This window comes from Phascolarctos cinereus, unplaced genomic scaffold (genome assembly GCF_003287225.1).
Source record: "Phascolarctos cinereus isolate Bilbo 61053 unplaced genomic scaffold, phaCin_HiC Scaffold_3;HRSCAF=262, whole genome shotgun sequence".
Lineage (NCBI taxonomy): Eukaryota > Metazoa > Chordata > Mammalia > Diprotodontia > Phascolarctidae > Phascolarctos > Phascolarctos cinereus.
Window position 1 is genome coordinate 223,787,363 of NW_027555736.1, and position 15,960 is coordinate 223,803,322.

A 15,960-nucleotide genomic window follows, 5' to 3' on the forward strand; every position below is an offset into this window, starting at 1 on the left:
TGGATGGAATATAAAGTGTGGAAAGAGGAGTAGTATAAAATAAAATTGGAAAGATAGTAAGAAATTTTTGCCTTTGTCATGGCCTTGGAATGATTCATATTAATTGCTCATTTTTTTTCTATCATTTTAATGATTATTATATTGCTTCTTAGATTAAAAATGCTGGCTGTCCTTTAAAATTAAAGTGCTTGATGTGTATAAGACCATTTAATTAATGATAAACTGTTTTAACCTACAAAAAAATCCTTAAGTCTTCATTGGAAAATTCCATTTGTCTTGTTTTTTAAACTCTTAACTTTTCTGGAAAATTGTAGTTTAGCAAGTAGTGCTATTTTCACATGGCAGCTGATTTTTGGCATAATTATTATGAAAAGTACTGTATACCTTGGTTTCATAGCATTTTTCTGAAAACCTGCTAAGTTTCTTAGCCTGCCACATTTGTCCTAAATTTGAGAATCATAATGAGTACTCTATTTATCACCCCCCCCCTTTTTTCTTTCCATACAGGATTTTGGAGATGGAGGTGCCTTTCCAGAAATACATGTGGCCCAATACCCATTGGATATGGGAAGAAAGAAGAAAATGTCCAATGCATTGGCCATTCAGGTGGATGCAGAGGGAAAAATTAAATATGATGCAATTGCTCGACAGGGACAATCAAAAGATAAGGTAATCCATTATTTTCATAAATAATTTTACAGAATCTCAGAGTTAAGACATGACCATAGAACCTATCTAGTTCAATTCATATTTGAACAAGAATCTAACAAGTGGTCATGCAATCTTTGTAGATAACCTCAAGCAGAAAGGGGAGGAGGAGTATGGAAAATGAGAAAATACTAGCCAGACTGCCTCTGCTATCTATAAGGTTGATTTTTTTAAAACACAAATGTAAAATGTTACAGTCATCCCATTTATACAGTTTGGAGACAGTTGGAGAAGATCAGTTGGTTACCATCTCTTTTGTATTCAAGTTCATGATAAAAACGGAGAATGTTTTGGGTTAACTTTGATATATTAAATGATTCTTTCGGGATTTCCAGAGCAGACAGATCAAGTTGTCCTTGACTAGTTCATTTGGGTAGAGTGAATTGTGCAAGCTTCTAGGCATTTACCATGTAGAATTAGGATAGATCTATCACAAAAATCAATCACTCCCAGTTTAGCTGATGAACTCAATTTTAAGCCTTATCTAGCTTTTTCCATGTAGATAAAATAATTATTCCCGATGAGAAATGATTACTTAGAGGCTGTAAGTCTTGGCAGAATAACTTAGAACCTTCTGTATTGTTGAACATAGGACTATCAATTAGAGAAGTAATTCTCTGCCATAAAACTTAACCTGTCTTTCAGAAAAACAGAACAGGCATCTTCACTCCTGGCACACTTGGCACTGGTATCCCTATTGCTCTGTGCAGTAGCATGGCTAAAGGTTTAATGTTGCTATTGCTACCTTGAGTTGGGGGTAGGTAGCTCCAGCTTCCAAGTGTCACCCTTACCCTAGAGATGGTAATTGTGCTGCTATATCCCCTTTTCTAGTGGGGAGGAGCAGCAAATTAGGGTAATAAAATATGACAAAGGAATGTTCCAATAATTTTGGTTGAAATGTTAATAGGTTTTTATTCTACTTGAAGGTTAAAAAACAAAGTGCTTGAATTTCTAGATTATTTCAAAACTTTATCTTCTAATTAATTCTTTTATTATTGATCCTTTTTGAGTTTAAAAAAGAACTGTTGTATAACAGATCATTATTTCTTGGATCTTAATATAATAATGTTGGCTAAATCGTGAACTGTAATTGAATTATGATTAGTACATACACTAAAAGGTTCACATGGTTAGCCTTTAATTCAGGTTTTAATTTTGATCACACTACCACTAATTTAAAGAAATGTCACATAATTTATTATAATTCATATTGCTCAGAATAAGTGGAGTAACATTAAAGATGCTGGAGTCAAATATACCACTTCTTGAATTTACTTAATCTTGGAAGAAATAGCAGTTAGACTGCCAAGAATGTACAAGGTGATGAAACTTAATAATCAGATGTCCCAAGATGCAAACCATTATCATTTTATGTGGATAAATATGTCACTTAAGGGTCTTTCCCCTACTTCATATCATCTCCTAATTGCCGGATCTAATATAACCCAAGAAAAATGCAAGAAACCCAAGGAAATCCTTTGAGAGAGTAGTTATTTACTATGAAAATCAGTTTTTGTAAAATACGAAATGAAAATTTCCTTTTGAAATTATCAAGACCTGGGAAATATGATATCCTTTAGTAAGTGAGAGGATGCATTATCCCAGAAAGCACTGAAGTATACTTCCAGAGAAATGCTTGCCTTCTCTGAAGTGACCCTGAGTAAATTCTTGTCATTACTTTTTTTTTAACAAACTTGGTGTCCATTTAAGCTTGAAGATGTAGTTTTACCCTATTTGTGTGAAATGCTAGACTTAATCACTGTTGACAATCTGGTCCTTTGCCAGTTTTCACATAATAAGTAAAATATCTGTTTAGCGATAATGAATCGTAGATTTATCTTCTTCACAGAGCTCAGTTGTGCCCCTGGCACCTTACAAGGGTATATTGTATTTTTCAAATAACCCCCAAGTTCTCTGCCTTCTGGGATATTCTGAGCGTCTCCAGCACTTTTGGTACTTTAACAGTAAAAATTTTGAGTTTTATAGTTGGTTACCATAAAGGAATCATCCTTCACTCAGCTTTGTGGGATGCAGGAATCTTATTGATGTTCACTTAAGGGATTTTAGAATACCAGAATAAGAGTCAATAAATGACTTTTGTATGCTAAATTAGTATTGAGGCTTCAGGTTAAGTTTGTGGTTAGACACAACTACTAGGAGCCCTTTATTTAGAATTTTTGCCTGCAGTGATTGTTGTTTAATACCACTTAACTCTACATGGTCCTTAATGTTTTCTAGGTGGATTTCATATGCTTACTATTTGGTGATGAAGCATTTTCTTGCCTAACAGGATAGTCAAGCAGCTAGTTACAGCCTTTTATATAAAAGGAAGATTATTACCCACATGAATTCTGACATGAATTCTGAGTTTTTCAGTACGGGTTTGGGTTATGCCATTCTTGCTGTCCTGACTGGTCCTTTTGTCATTGGGGAAATGAATAACTAGAAATATGGTCTGTGATCATGAAGCAGTTAGGAAATTGACTGAATCTGTTTAGGGGGTCTTGGTCTCATACCATAATCCAACTGAGTTAACCAGTCTATATCTAAAATTATCTCATCTATCATTTATATATATATAGTGTGTGTGTGTGTGTGTGTGTGTGTGTGTGTGTGTGTGTGTGTGTGTATATATGTACATAATTTTGTATAACCTCATATAATTTTCTCTTACCCTATTAAAATGTGGGTTCTTTAAGAGCAGTAACTTTTTTGATTTTCTGCTTATGTTCCCTATGTTTAACATAGTAAGAGCTTAATAAATGGTTTTTCATTCCTTCATGTTTTCCTTTAGCGTGGATTAACTATATATAAAAGAGTAAATTCATGTAGGTCTGGAATTTGGCATGGCAACAATTAATGTCTATAAAGTCAGTCTTTATCATGTAGTAAGCATAGGAAAATAAAATGTAGTGTCTTAAAAGCAGCACTAAATTAGAAGGAAAAATAAAGCTCTGAAGCTGTGACATGCAATTAAAGCAACTTCAGCCTGATTTTAGTTAAATAATTTGTTGACACCAAAAAATGGAAAATGAATGGATGAATGGATATCATTGCAGGCTGTCACCAGTCCCTGAGAAAGTTCATCCAGTTATATCATTCAGTATAGCATAGAGACCCGGAAAGCCTGAAAGTTCGTTTGTCTAGCAAACACCTCATCATCTTGCTAAATGGAGGGATATGTTAGCTAATGAAAGCGCTGGTTTGTCATTAAATTCTTACTGAAAAAGATTGTAGAAGATCATGCTTGCTCAAAACAACGAGAAGCAGTGGAGGGAAGAACACGTGAATAGAAGGCTTGGCAAGAAACCCAGTTCAGCAGAAAGTCATCTAGAGAACATCGAAGCATTCATCTGGAAGGAAGATTTAAAAACCCCAAACTGAAAAATCTGTGCAGATTTTTACAGCAAACGCTTCACTCTCGGCAGCAGTAGGACCAGACTTTTCAATCTTGGGCATGCCACATAAGGAAGTAGGATATTGCACTGAAGGAATCCAAACTAAAAAGAGCGGTTGCACTAGCCAAAGTGTATGCAAAGGGAAGTCTGTACTGGAGGCAAAGTTTGTTAAGAGACTAACCCTCAAGAGGGTACCAGAAACTTGCAAAAAATTTTGAGATTTTATTATTAATACTTAAAAAGACAAAAAATATCAGTAATTACTGACATGCCAGTTTTCTTACATCTACAACATCCTTATGAAATTAATCTCTACATGCATCAAGGGCATCCTTAGGAAGGCTTGAGAAGCAAACGTGCCCAGCCTTTTGCAAATGAAATTCAGTAGGAGACCACATGTTTTTTTTTAAATATTTAAATATTTTATTTTTCCCCAGTTATGTGTAAAAATGATTTTTAACATTCTTTTTTTTATAATTTTGAATTCCAAATTCTTTCCCACCCTACTTCCCCTCCCGCATCATTGAGAAAGCAAGCAATTTGATAAAGTTTATGTACGTGTATTCATGCAAAACATATTTCCATATTAGTCATGTTGTGAAAGAAAACAGACCAAAATTCAAAAAAAAAAACCAACAAGAAAAATAAAGGGGAAATAAGTATGCTTTGATCTGCATTCAGATCCTATCAGTTCTTTCTCTGGAGGTGGATAATATCTTTCATCACAGGTTCTTCAGAAGTGTCTTAGATCATTATATTGCTAGGAATAGCTGTCATTCACAATTCTTTGTCGTATAATATTGCTGTTACTGTGTGCAAAGTTCTGGTTCTGCTCACTTTACTTTACATCAGTTCATGTTAATCTTTCCAGATTTTTCCGAGAGCATCCTGCTCATTCATCATTTCTTACAGCACAATAATATTCTATCACCATCATATATCACAACTTATTTAGCCATTCTCCAATCAATGGGCATCTTCCTCAATTTCCAGTTCTTTGCCGCTACTAAAAGAGCTGCTATAAATATTTTTGTATAGGTGCTTTTTTTTTTTAATATGTTTGGGATACAGACCCAGTAGTGGTCATGCTGAGTCACACTGTATACAGAGTTTTATAGCCCTTTGGGTATAGTTCCATATTGCTCTCCATAATGTGCTTTAGTGTCCCAGTTTTCCCACATTCCCTCCAACATTTGTCATTTTCCTTTTCTGTCAAATAGCCAATCGGACAGGTGAGGGGTGGTACCTCAGAGTTGTTTCAATTTACATTTCTCTAATCAATAGTTTTAGAGTATTTTTTCTATAACCATAAATAGCTTTGCTTTCTTCACCTGAAAACTGCCTGTTCATATCCTTTGACCATTTATTGGTTGGGGAATGACTTGTATTATTATAAATTTGACTCAGTTCTCTCTACATATGAGAGATGTAGCCTAATTTTCCCCCAGTTTTCTCCTTTTCTTTTAATTGGTTTTGTGTAAAAACTTTTTAATTTAATGTAATCAAAATTATCCATTTTATATCCCACAATGCTCTCTAGCTCTGGTTTGATAATAAATTTTTCCCTTATCCATAGATATGACAGGTAAACTATTCCACACATTTAATTTGCTTATAGTATCACCCTTTATTTCTAAATCATTTTGACCTTATCTTGGTGGGAGACCACATCTTTATATTCATGCAGTTGACTGAGATGTATGGTCAGTGTAGTAGTGGAAAGAATCCTGGATTTGAAGTCAGACAACCTAGATTCAGATACCAGCTCTGCCACCTGTGACCTTGGGTAGTTTACTTCACTACACTGGGCCTCATCTTCCCCATCTTTGAAATGACAAGTTTGGACTCAGTGGGCTCTTTAAGGTCCCTTCTAACTCTAAAACTATGATCCCTTGAATACAGATCATTGAATATAGAATATCATAGAATATAGAACATTATTCTTATCATGAAACTAGAGAGATAAAAATTTATTAAGCTGATTATGGTATGCCAGTGAGGGCAGCTAGGTGGCACAATGGATAGAACAGTGGGCTTGGAAAAAGGAAGACTTGTCTTCCTGAGTTCAAGTCTGGCCTCAGACACTTACTAGCTGTGTGACCCTGGAAGTCACTTAATCCTGTTTGTCTCAATTTCCTCATCTGTCAAATGAGCTGCAGAAGGAAATGGCAAACCACTCCAGTATCTTTGCCCAAAAACCCCAAATAGGAGTCAAGCAGAGTGACATGAAGAAGACATAACTGAAAAATAACTTAACAGCATGTGTCAGATATTGTGCAAGCACTGGGTATATAAATACAAGAAAGCAAGACAGTACCTGCCTTCAAGATGCTCACATTCTAATGAAGAAGACAACATAAAGTCAAAGCAGCTTTCAAGAAAGAAGAAGAAAAAGTTCAGAGAGTGGAGTTTGGAGTGGTGTAGAGTATTCCTGGGGGCCCACCTGAAATAGTCTGGGGAGAAAAGTTTTAAAGCATTGGATTTGGCCATCTTAAAGGCTCTCCTTCAAAAAGATATTTCCCGTGTATTTGTGCATCCTACAAGAGTCTTTCAGTGATGTAACAACTGAAGTAACTTTATCCAGATTTCTGATTCTCAGTGTCAAGAAAGAAAGATATAAAATAGACATTCTCACCAATAGTGTTCACCACTGTCGTGGAGAATATTGAGTACAAAGTCCAAACAAAAGGACTTTATAGATTCTTTATAGGTGATGTAGTCTTCTAGCTGTTCCTATTGGACATTACATTGTACTGATAGCATTAAATGCTAGAGTATCTCAGCCTTCTAAATAAGATCTTTAATTACTCAGAAGAGTTTGGGTCTTACTTTGCATATAGAAAAAACAGAGTAGGTGAAGAATACCTGTTATTGAGGCTGTAATATGCAGTTGGATAAACAATACGTGTGTGTGTGTGTGTGTGTGTGTGTGTGTGTGTGTGTGTGTGTGTGTGTAGATTGGACGGTGAACTGGGCCAAGAATAGAACAGAAGGAAGAAAGGGAACTGGATTGCTTTAGGAACGTGTGCAGTTCTTTTAATCACTCCAAGACATCTTATAATAAGTATTGCAGTGAGTGGCTTGAGTTAGGGAATACTTTTCTAAATAGTTAATGTTGAGGATCAGCAAAAGAGAACAAGATAGGGTACATAGCGGGTGTGAATAGTTACAGCCAGTGAAGAATTGCAAAGAAGCAACTAAAAGGATATCAAAGAGATTCATGAATGAGTGGGGAAATGTGGGGATAACTAATGGATTGCCTGCCCCTGTGTTCAGAAAATGCACTTTGAACTTATCAGGTAAAAACTTTTTTAAGCTTTAGAAAAGCATGGGCAAGAGTTGTACGGGATGGTCAAACATAGATGGATTGTAGTCTCTATCTTTAAATGAGACCATAGATCCATTAAATATTCTTAAGGAATTCCAAAAAATAAAGTGCAATTACTGATGCTAGAACTTCATTCATGCTTGGGGAGAGTGAACTCAAAGCAGTCTCTGTACAGCCATTTGATCTACCATATTTACTTTTAAACGAGCCTGATTGATGGACAGATGATCTCATACTTGTCAAAGCCTTGCATAGGGTTAATCCAGGCTGGGTTGAGACCTGGTCAATTGGCAAACCAGGCTTGGCTGACTTTACAAACTTTGGCATGGATTTCTATGTCTTAAAGCCATTCAGAAATCAAAAGGTCACAGCCAGGTCAGTTCCATCTATAGTGTTCCTTCACCTAAGTCAGGAAAGAGTATACATAAAAACAACCGCAGAGCCACGTGCTTATGGTTTCATGTTGACCTAGGTGGGGAGAGTAGGCCACCAGTGCTGGTTCTTGTATCTCTCAACAGTAGCAGGACCATATGCTCCAGGCTTCATGCCTTTAGGTGAGAAAAGGCCTTCCTCCCAGCTCCTTCTTTCAGGTCCACAGCAGCTCTTCTTCCTCACTGGACAGTAGGCAAGGAAACAGGCAAAATTCTTTCTGCTGTGCAATTTTGATAACTTCTAATAGTTAAGACTTCATTTATGATTTTCATTCCAAAGAAGACCCCACCTCTTTTTATATGCAAAAGAAGTTGCTTCAGGACTTCTGAAAGAGATGATAGGTACAAGAATGTATTTACAACAGACATTTTGTTTCTTTAAGTTTTAAATGTGGATAACAGAAGATGACATATCAATATATATAAGATTAATTTTATCATGGAGAGGGGATTGAATTTTGAAAACTATTTGCTGGGGGGCAACTAGGTGGCACAGTGGATAGAGCACCAGCCCTGAATTCAGGAGGACCTGAGTTCAAATCCAGCCTCAGACACGTAACACTTACTAGCTGTGTGACCCTGGGCAAGTCACTTAACCCCATTGCCTAGCAAAGAAAAGAAAATTATTTGCTGGCTTGACTTAAGATCTGCTAAGCTTATAATCAGTAATTATTGCTAGATACAATTTGTATAATTAATTTCAAGATCTTATAAGTCTTTGAAGACCTGTTAATCACTAACAAAGATGAGTGATGTGTAAAGGATTTCTTTGGTACTGTTTATTTTGGAGCCAACTTGATTAAGTGATGTTGAATAACTTTAATGCCTGGAGTCAAGGGAAAGCTACTAATTTATATTATCAGAAAACAGTTTATGTAAATATTTTAAAATTTTTATGTTTTTTTAATCTAAGAAAAACCACAACCAGAATGAGTGTCCCAAATTTGCCTTTATACAAGAGGACACATTCTCTTCTAAAATAATTTAATGAGGTCGCTGCCTTTGTTCTTTACTATTTCTCATTCTAGTTATATTTAACCCATTTTAGGTCATTTATAGCAAATACACTGACCTGGTTCCCAAAGAAGTTATGAATGCAGATGACCCAGACCTACAGAGACCTGATGAGGAAGCCATTAAAGAGGTACAAATTAATGTACATGGTTATTATAAAAAAAAATGTTTAGACCTTGTTGATTATCAGGCCACCTAAAGCTGTGTTTTTGATTTCAGATTACAGAGAAGACACGGGCAGCCCTTGAGAAATCTGTGTCTCAGAAGGTCGCTGCTGCTATGCCAGTTCGAGCTGCAGATAAACTAGCCCCAGCTCAGTATATCCGGTATGAGTCAGATTAATGGCTGTTTCCTCAGCGTTTTAATAGCAGCCTTCACAATATAGGTGATCTTATTCGAGACTTCTTCTCTCAAGGAACTAGTTGTTCTACTTAGTCAAAATGGGAAAAAATTATTCATAATTAAATGGCTTAAAGTGCATTGACTTTTTTTGAATGCCATTTTAAAGTGATAGTAATTGCTATTTAATCAGTAACCTTTAGTATGTTTTTCAGACTATTTTTGTCTAAGAAATTTATCCTGCAATATGTAAGTCAACCCAGATTTGTTGTCCAGAAACTCTCTCATTAAAAAAAAAATGCATCTTTTAAGTGTTTCCAAATTATAGGCTTAGTGTTGTGCTTAACCAGGTTTTTCCTTGGCAGGACAAGAAACAGAGCTCTTTAAAGAAAATTTAGAGTTAGCAAGGACAGTATTACTTAGTTTCTATACTGTAACCAAAAGTTGGAGACTAATAACTGAATCTTTTGCTCAGAATGTTGTAGGATTTTTTCCCCCTTAAAATGTAGATTCTGTAGGTATCTTTTCTTAGCTTGTTATTTATGAAACTAAGGACTATGCCTCTTTACCCCATGACAAGAAATTACATAATTGAAGGTATGATAGAAAAATAAATGGACATATAATTGTTTCCACCTTTTGGTTTCAGTTTAGTTCTCTTACCAATGCTGCCATAGTCTGACCCTGAGTTAGGAATCTGAATGTTACTCTAGACTCCTCATCCTCACTCACCCTCCATAGCTAGTTAGTTGCCACATCTTGTCATTTTTTCCTTCACACACCTATGTGTCTCCACTCACAACCATCATCCTAGTTCAGGCCCTTATCGCTGCTGCTTCTTTTTTTTTTGTAAATAGTATTTAATTTTTTCCAATTACATGTAAAGATAGTTTTCAGCATTCATTTTTTACAAGATTCTGAGTTCCAAACCTTTTCTCCCTTCCATCCCCTCTCCCCAAGATGGGAGCAGTCACCTCTTGCCTACAATATTGCAGTAGCCTTGTAATTGGTGTCCCTGCCTCATCTGTGTCTACACAGCTCCCAAAGTGATTTTTACCAAAAAACAGGTTTTAACTGTATCACTTTCCTCGGTGAATTCCAGAGGTTGCCTGTTGCCTCCAGGATTAGATAGAAGGCCCTTTTTTTTTTTGACCCTTTAAATTTTTATATAATCTGGTCCCTTCCTATGTCTCTAGTCTTCTTATACACACTTCTCTGTGTGCTCTGATCCAGACTACATTATCCTACTTGCTATTCCTCTCACATTTCATCTTCTGTCTTCATGCCTTTGCACTCGCTGTTCTTCATGCCTGGAATGGTCTCCTTCCTTCTCTCTGCCTCTTAGAATCCCAGGCTTCCTTCAAGACTCAGCTCAAATTCCACCTTCTGCACAAGGTCTTTCCTGTCTTTTTCTTAGCTAGTTACCTTCATCTGCTTTTACTTATCTATACATATTTTCTTTCCTCATTAGAATGTAAGCTCCTTGGGGAAAGGGACTGTTTTTTCCTTTCTTTGTATATCCCATCCCGTAGCATAGTGCTTGGAACACAATAAGCTTATTGATTGATAATATTTACTGTTAACATAATTTGTATTCTGATATCAGCATGGGAAATGAAAAATTACTGCAGTAAAGACTATCTCACTATTGAAAACTGAACAAGTTACATGTTTAATTTCAATGGCATTCTTCAGGTACACACCGTCTCAGCAAGGAGTAGCTTTCAATTCTGGAGCTAAGCAAAGAGTCATTCGGATGGTGGAAATGCAGAAAGATCCAATGGAGCCTCCAAGATTCAAGTAAGTGCTTAATTTGAGGGGTTGAACTATCAGCTTTTGCTTTGTCTGTTCTGAAAGAGAATTTATAGGAGAGATGTCATTCACTGATTATACTTTTGTTTCATCTCTTAGAATTAATAAGAAAATTCCTCGTGGGCCTCCTTCTCCTCCCGCACCTGTCATGCATTCTCCTAGCCGAAAGGTACTAGTCATTACATTCTCAAGTCCTTTACTCTTGATCTGTGGCTGTGAAACTCAAGATAAGAGGTAACATCCCAGAGCCTTTATTTCTTCATCTATAAAATGGAGAGAATACTTGCACTACCTGCCTTTGCTAATGATGCCACAAAAGGCCCTGAGGACATTACTCTTATTATATCACAGTACACATATCATAAATTATATAGTCATAACAGTGACCCTGAGTCATCAAGAAAACATTATGCTTATTGTCCTCTATTTAAGAAAATAGGAGGGCAGCTAGCTGGCGCAGTGGATAGAGCACCGGCCCTGGATTCAGGAGGACCTGAGGTCAAATCTGGCCTCAGACACATAAAAACACTTCTAGCTGTATGACCCTGGGCAAGTCACTTAACCCCATTGCCTAGTGTGCCCCACCCCCCCAAAAAAAAAGAAATTAGGAAAATGTGTGATAGGGTTTAGAAAGATTTCCAACTAGGATTTTTAAAAATTGTTGCTTAATAGGAATAACTCTTAGGTATCTTGAAAATTCAGCTACCTAGAAGGATTAAATCCTGAGAGGTTCCAGATAGCTAAGGTTTTGTGGTATTTTAACTCTTTTGAAAGAATGGGTTTGTATCTGAAAGAAATCATGCCCTACTGCTTGGTATTAAAATTTTTTTTATTAATACTAGAGTTATAAATGCTGAAAAAAATTTGGGGGGTTCTTTTCCGTGTTTTGGAGGTTTTTTGCATTTGTTTAAAATTTTTCTGGGAATACATGTGAGACCATGGTACACTGTGCTTACTAAAATAGGGTTTATAGTTGTTTTTTTAAAAAAAAGTATTGATGCATTTTTGTGTCACGTTGAATTCCAAATATGTTCCTCTTCTACCTGCAAGTCTTCTCGTGTAATATTTTAAAAGAAAAGGAGACAAACCAACATATATATATATCAACTGTCTGACGGTATATACAGTATTCCACACCCATGGTCTCCCACCTCTACAATGAGGAAAGGGATGTTCACTTTCCCAACTCTTTTCTAAAAGGGCCAACCTTGGTCATTATACAACAGTATTGCTTTTTACAAAAATCAGATATATCCATTAGAATTGTCTTTGAGGAGAAAATTATATGCAGATTTTTAGCTAGACTTTAAATCTAAAAATGTCTTGTACTTTTTTGCTTCTTCTCCATCTCAGATGACCGTAAAAGAGCAGCAAGAGTGGAAAATTCCGCCTTGTATTTCAAACTGGAAAAATGCAAAGGTAATTAAGCTGTCATAAAACAGTCTTTTAATATTATATCCAACTGGGGAACTTCATGAGAGAGTTTCAGGCTGAATAGCATTAGTTTAAACCTCAAGAACTCACTTAGCTGTCTATTTTCAGAATGGAACACACAATTTATACAGTTTGATTTCTTTAAACAGTGTAATGGAAATGTCAAGGAATCAGGCTATAAATACCATATATAATATATTAGCCAATTTCTGAGCATAAAAGCATTCAGAAAAGGGTTATTGAAAATTAATTGTTATATCCAAAAAAAGTTTGTGGCAAGGGGATCAGACTTAGGTATCAGGGTTTTTTTTGGGGGGGGTTCCTATAAAAGAAATCAGGATAAAGATATTACATAGGACAGGGTGGCATGTTTATTTGGGTCTTTCATGAGCTTCATTATTTGTTCATGCTAATACACCTTAGACTTTGCTAAACAATTTATGCCCTATATGTATTTACTAATTGGCAGAGCTCCCAAAGGTCATAAGAAAGACTAAGAAATTTATCCCATGTTATTCTTTGTCATCATTATTTTCCTAAAATAAGATTTCATGATTTTATTAAGCGTTATGAGTTGTAAAGGATTCCTAACAGCCTCAGGTTGGAGGGAAACATTTTCTTGACTAGGTATATTTGTTACAAGAATTTTGCCTTTTCTTTTCCCATGGGGGATGAGAGATGAAAGGGAGAGAAAATAGATGTTTAATTTTAATTTTTTAAAAATCGATAAATGCTTGTTGAGCAGAGCCAAGTTGGTGGAATAAAGGTAGGGACTCCCCTGAACTCTCCTCCAGATCCCTCCAGATACCTTTAAGAAATGACTCTAAAGAATTGCTAGAGAGCAGAACCCACAAAAAGATTCAATAAAACAAATTTCCAGCCCAAGACAACTTGAAAGTTCTGTTGCACCAGGGTGAGTGAGGAACACAGTCCAACACTGGCAAACCCAGAGCAGGCCTCAGGGTGACTGAATAAGTGGCAGTGGTGGCGGTTTCCAGACAGATGCCAAAGACAATTTAGAAGGTCAGCAGGAAAGGTCTGTCACACCTGGGTGGTAATGGAGCACAGTTCAGTGCAGGGCATGCCAGCACAGCCCTGGCCCCAGCAAACTAGGAGCAAGCTTTGGAAGTGACTGAATCTGCAATGGCTTCTTCCACAGCTCTCAGCCCACAGACAGTAAGGGGTTGGAGTTGTAAAACAACTGTTCAGAAGGAGATTACAAGAGTCTCTTTGCTAGCTCAGAGGCAGGACTCTGTTGCTTTGACCATACTTGGATCTAGGTTGCAGTCCTGGATGCCAGTCTCAGGGTGAGGAGGATCACTAGCACAGCAGAGCTTGTGGCAGTAGTGCAGAGGGAACCCTCCTCACAGTTTCAGGGCAGAAAAGAGTGCTTGTGGTCACTCACAGACCTGAGCACAGGCCAGGAGAGGAGTAAACACCTCTCCTTAGATCATACCACCTTGGAAGATCTGAAAACTTACAGGTCCCTAAAAGTATCTCTGAAAACAGCTATACAAAAACCCTGAAGCTTGGGTGTGCCCTCTACCCTGGAAGCAGAACCCGACTTTAACAAACAATTAAAAGTCAAGTAATGGACTGGGAAAATGAGCAAATGGGAAAAAATTCTGACCATAGAAAGTTACTATGGTGACAAGGAAGATCAAAACACACACTCAGAAGAAAACAACAAAGTCAAAGCTCTTACATCCCAAAGCCTCCAAGAAAAATATGAACTGGTCTCAATCCATGCATGGAAGAGCTCAAAAAGAATTTTGAAAATCAAGTAAGATAGAGGGAAAATGTGGAAGAGAAATGAGAATAATGCAAGAAAATCATGAAAAACAAGTCAGCAGCTTGGTAAAGGAGACACAAAAAAAATACTGAAGACATTAACACCTTAAAAAAACACAGACTAGGCCAAGTGGTAAAAGGATCCAAAAAGCCAATGAGGAGAAGAATGCTTTAAAAAGCAGAATTGTCCAGATGGAAAAGGAGGTACAAAAGCTCACTGAAGAAAATAATATTTTAAAAATCAGAAGCTAATGACTTTATGAGAAATAAAGAAACAATAGAACAAAACCAAAAGAATGAAAACATAGAAGACAATGTGAAATACCTCACTTAAAAAACACAACTGAACTGGAAAATAGATCCAGGAGAGAGAATTTAAAAATTATTGGACTACCTGAAAGCCATGATCAAAAAAAAAAGAGCCTAGACATCATCTTTCAAGAAATTATCAAGGAAAACTGTTCTGATATTCTAGAACCAGAGAGTAAAATAGAAATTGAAAGAATCCACTGATCACCTCCTGAAAGAGATCCCAAAATGAAAACTCCCAGGAATATTATATCCAAATTCCAGAACTCCCAGGTCAAGGAGAAAATATTGCAAGCAGCTAAAAAGAAACATTTCAGGTATGGTGGAAGCCACAGTTAAGATAACACAAGATTTAGCAGCTTCTATATTACAGGATCAGAGGGCTTGGATTATGATATTCTGGAGGGCAAAGGAGCTAGGATTACAACCAAGAATCACTTACCCAGAAAAACTGAGTATAATCCTTTCAGGAGGAAAATGGACATTCAGTGAGATGGAGGACTTTCAAATATTCTTGATGAAGAGCTGAATAGAAAATTTGACTTTCAAATATAAGACTCAAGAGAAGCCTAAACAGGTAAACAGGAAAGGGAAATCATAAGGAACTTAATAAGGTTAAACTGTTTACATTTCTCCATGGGAAGATGCTATTTGTAACTCATAAAACCCTTCTCATTATGAGGGCAATTAGAAGGAGTACATATAGATTGACAGCATAGGTGTAAGTTGAATATGAAAGGATGATATCTAAAAAATAAAATTAAGGAGTGAGAGAGAAATGTACTGGGAGAAAGAGAAAGGAAGAAGTAGAATGGGGCAAATGATCTCACATAAAAGAGGCAAGGAGAACCTTTTACATGGAGGAGAAGAGTGTTCCAAATTCTCTCACAGAGGGAATAACACGCACACTCAGTTGGGTGTATTAATCTCTCTTGCCCTACAGGAAAGTCATAGGGGAAGGGGATGGGGGGTAGAAGGGAAGGCAGATTGGGGGAGGAGGGAGTAGTCAGAAGCAAAACACTTTTGAGGAGGGAGAGGGTGAAAAGAGACAGAATAGAACAAATGGGGTAGTGGGGTTTGATGGAGAGAAATATAGTTAGCAAATGTAACTGGAAAAAAATTTTGAAGCAGTTTCTCTGATAAAGGGCTTATTTCTCAAACATAAAGAGAACTGAGTCAGATTTATCAAAGTAAAAGCCATTCATCAATTGATAAATGATCAAAAGATAGGAACAGTTTTCAGATGAAGTAATTAAAGCTATCTATAGCCATATGAAAAAATAATCTAATTCACTATTGATTAGAGAAGTGCAAATTAAAACAGTTCTGAGGTACTATGTCACACCTATTAGAGGACAGAAAAGGTGAATGACAAATGTTTGAGGGGATGTAGGAA

The 15,960-nt window shown here is 36.6% G+C and overlaps 1 protein-coding gene across 1 annotated transcript in view; it reads left to right on the forward strand.

Annotated features, from left to right (window-relative positions):
- SNW1 (SNW domain containing 1) overlaps nucleotides 1-15,960 on the forward strand; it is a 33,036-nt gene that overhangs the window by 6,756 nt on the left and 10,320 nt on the right. The window contains exons 3-8 of the mRNA XM_020986162.2: nucleotides 508-669; nucleotides 8,914-9,009; nucleotides 9,099-9,205; nucleotides 10,914-11,018; nucleotides 11,130-11,199; nucleotides 12,384-12,449. Of these exons, the coding sequence (XP_020841821.1) occupies nucleotides 508-669; nucleotides 8,914-9,009; nucleotides 9,099-9,205; nucleotides 10,914-11,018; nucleotides 11,130-11,199; nucleotides 12,384-12,449 (606 nt within the window). The remainder of the gene's footprint in view (nucleotides 1-507; nucleotides 670-8,913; nucleotides 9,010-9,098; nucleotides 9,206-10,913; nucleotides 11,019-11,129; nucleotides 11,200-12,383; nucleotides 12,450-15,960) is intronic.